Source organism: Priapulus caudatus, unplaced genomic scaffold (genome assembly GCF_000485595.1).
Source record: "Priapulus caudatus unplaced genomic scaffold, Priapulus_caudatus-5.0.1 Scaffold1016, whole genome shotgun sequence".
Taxonomy (NCBI): domain Eukaryota; kingdom Metazoa; phylum Priapulida; class Priapulimorpha; order Priapulimorphida; family Priapulidae; genus Priapulus; species Priapulus caudatus.
This window is the reverse complement of record NW_014578077.1, coordinates 17509-20695: the sequence shown is the minus strand read 5'-3', so window position 1 is coordinate 20695 and position 3187 is coordinate 17509. Positions and strand designations below refer to the sequence as shown.

At 39.8% G+C, this 3187-nt stretch overlaps 1 protein-coding gene across 1 annotated transcript in view; it reads right to left on the bottom strand.

Annotated features, from left to right (window-relative positions):
- Positions 1-3187, bottom strand: part of LOC106814973 — a 15665-nt gene that overhangs the window by 313 nt on the left and 12165 nt on the right. The window contains exon 2 of the mRNA XM_014819372.1: positions 2559-2846. Coding sequence (XP_014674858.1) covers positions 2559-2846 — 288 coding nt within the window. The remainder of the gene's footprint in view (positions 1-2558; positions 2847-3187) is intronic.

Sequence of the window (3187 nt, the reverse complement as noted above, 5' to 3'; positions counted from 1 at the left end):
GTGTGGTGTGCTGTGTGATGTGGCCGCACGGCTGTTGATTTGTGTGTGTGTGTGTGCTCGTGTGTGTGTGTTCAATCAACATGGTCCATGCGCCATCTTTTACGTCCACACCATGTTCATTATACACCCACACAGCGTTACATATAAAAATCGCACACAACATTAAACGTACAAACTGCGCACACAACGCCAAACTGTTAAGCTGGGTTTACACTGACAGTGTTGAGTTGCCGAATTTGCTTACGAATTGTACGAACTTTGGCAATTTGCCAACTCGCACGTAGTCGTCAGTGTAAAATTGCTCTGCACCAGTTCATAGAACGGTTGATAGCGCGATGGTAAGTTCGTACAACTTCGGCCAATTCGGCAACTCAAAATCGTCGCAGTGTAACCCCAGCTTACAACATACGAATGCGCCAACACACAGCCTACACACAACGTTACACATACAAATCGCACACACACAACATTAATACTGTCAAGCGTGTATAATAATAGATAGATTATAATAGCTATAATGGCTAGACTATAATTATAATAAGAAACTACATAATAGATATAGATCTATTATTATACACTCCTGATACTGTTACATATACCGTAAAAATGATAACATGTCCATATGCCAATGCGTTCCATCAATGGTTAATGAAAGTCCGGCTAATTGTCGTAGGCAAAAACAAATTTTCAGAAGATATAATAATCATTATGATAGTTGCTATTTGTAGTACAGGAGCTAAGAGCCATAAATCAGATGAATTGTGCACTTTTTTGACAAAAGAATAAAAATTGGCACGCAGGTAGTTTAATATATATACATTCATATGCGATCGTACACCATCACCATGCATCGACCTATCTAGACCCAATCTTGAATTTCTAAAATGGCTGCTATTAAAAAGCCATGACTTCATATTTCTCGCTATATTCAACTTCGGTAGTTGTGAACGTTGTCATTAGCCACCGTACTAATATTGGTCTAGTGGGATGGGGAGAACGAGGGGATCCTATTCAGATAAATAAATCAGATTAATTGTGCACTTTTTGACAAAAGCTTAAAAATTGGCACGCAGGTAGTTTAAGATATATACAATCATAATATGAGATCGGGTACCCATCTCCATGCATTGACCTATCTGGCCCCAATCTTGAATTTCAAAATGGCCGCTATAAAAAGCATTTATCATTCATATTTCTGCTAATAGTCAACGTAGTGTGACGTTGTCATTGCCACCGTATATATGTCTAGTGGGATGGGGAGAACGGGGGGATCCTATTCACAGTGTCCCGAGTAAAGGTATATGTCTTTCCCAGTAACCAGTTCAAAATTTTCTGGTTAAATTACGAATACGTTTCGAAATTACGACATAATTATTCCTTGGCGGCCGGTTTTCCCAATAAGCGTTATTGAATCGTGATTTACAATCACTAATCCATTGATTTAACTTCTCGCGTACTTAAATTGAAGTGACTATTGTCCGAGCGTCAATTAACTTTAATCATGATTAGTTAATCACAATATTTATCTACTCAGCGAGCATTGATAAATCCACTAGGGCCTATCCGATAATTATTGCCTAGTACTAGAAGTAGTATGTAGGTAGTTACTAGTGAATTAAGTACTCGCTTGGAGATTTTTACTAATTGCGAAATCTTTACTTCAATTTTCTTTACAAGGAAATTTTAAATCTGATCTAAGATTTGCTGTACTACTTTCAGTCATTGATAATTACAAATTAACTTCCTTTCATGTACCGAACCTTCTCAGATATTCTTTGGCGGATATGAATCTGCCCATATTGACATACAGTTTAATTTGTTTCTCAGACTGGTATCTCGGCTCCCACTTCGTCATTACTCGATTCCCATCGAGTAAACTATGCCGGAGAGGGGCAGCGCGAGCTACCAGTCTATTCACTGTTGAAGTCGCGCATAATTTATGTGATTAGTTAAATTATTGTACTTAACTATCGCTTCGTGAACAGAATTTTAGTAGATTATTAACTAATCATAATTACGAGAAGTTAAGTATGATTAGTGATTTAATCATACTTAAGTTAAGTACGCTTCGTGAAACCGGCCCTTGGTATTTTCCGATTCCTTAATAACAGTTACTAAGATCGTACAATCCCCAAAATAGCTATTCCTTCTTTATTAGTGTTTCCCTCGATATGAATAATCCACACAATGGGATACAATGCGATATATGATACATAGATACATATATGATATATACTGAGGCGAACGGCAACGCATCATGACGCAGCGAACTTTGGCACGTGCAGCCTTGCTACTATTTATCGATGAGTCCCAGACAGATATACACGACAAATAGCAAGACAAGACAAGAGTAATAGACAAATATACACGCACACGCGAACACATTCGTACAGCTTTCCCGCGCATCACAATCATCATCATCATTATCATTATCATCATCACCGTCCTCCTCATCATCAACATTATCATCCTCAACATCACCACCACCATCATCATCATCATCATCGTCGTCGTCATCGTTATCGTCATTTTCGTCGTCACCGTCGCCGCGCACGCACCGTGAACACGGCGTTCTCGCTCCAGTAGACGTGCGTGTAGCAGCGCGTGAACGCCTGGTCGATGTACGTCGCGTAGTCGACGTATCCCAACTCCATGAGGCGACAGTAGCCGTCCTCGTGCGGCGGGGCGGGCAGACGCATGCCTGTAGGCTGCACACTTGGTGGATGCACATCTGACGGATGCACATGTGGTGGATTCACATCTGTAAAATGCACACCTGGAGGCTGCACACCTGGTGAATGCACACCTGACGGCTGCACACCTTGTACTGTCGCTGCCCTACATACCTGGAACAAATTAAAATGAGAACGGCTTCACACTCGCGACCGCTTTTTCGTTTCAAATAGAACCACGATATAACTAAATCCTTACGTTGAGAAAGCACTATAGCTGCTACATTATACTATTATTATTATTGTTATTATTATTATTATTATGGTTATTGTGTGTAAGCTGTACTTAACTGTCGTCATCGTCGCCGTCGGCATCGTCAACATCATCAATGACGTTGCCACAGCGGATAGACGCGTGTTCGATATAGTGTATCACTTAGAGTTAAACTTATACTAGTAAACAAGTTAATTATTATATATACATATATACATATATACACATATATACATATATA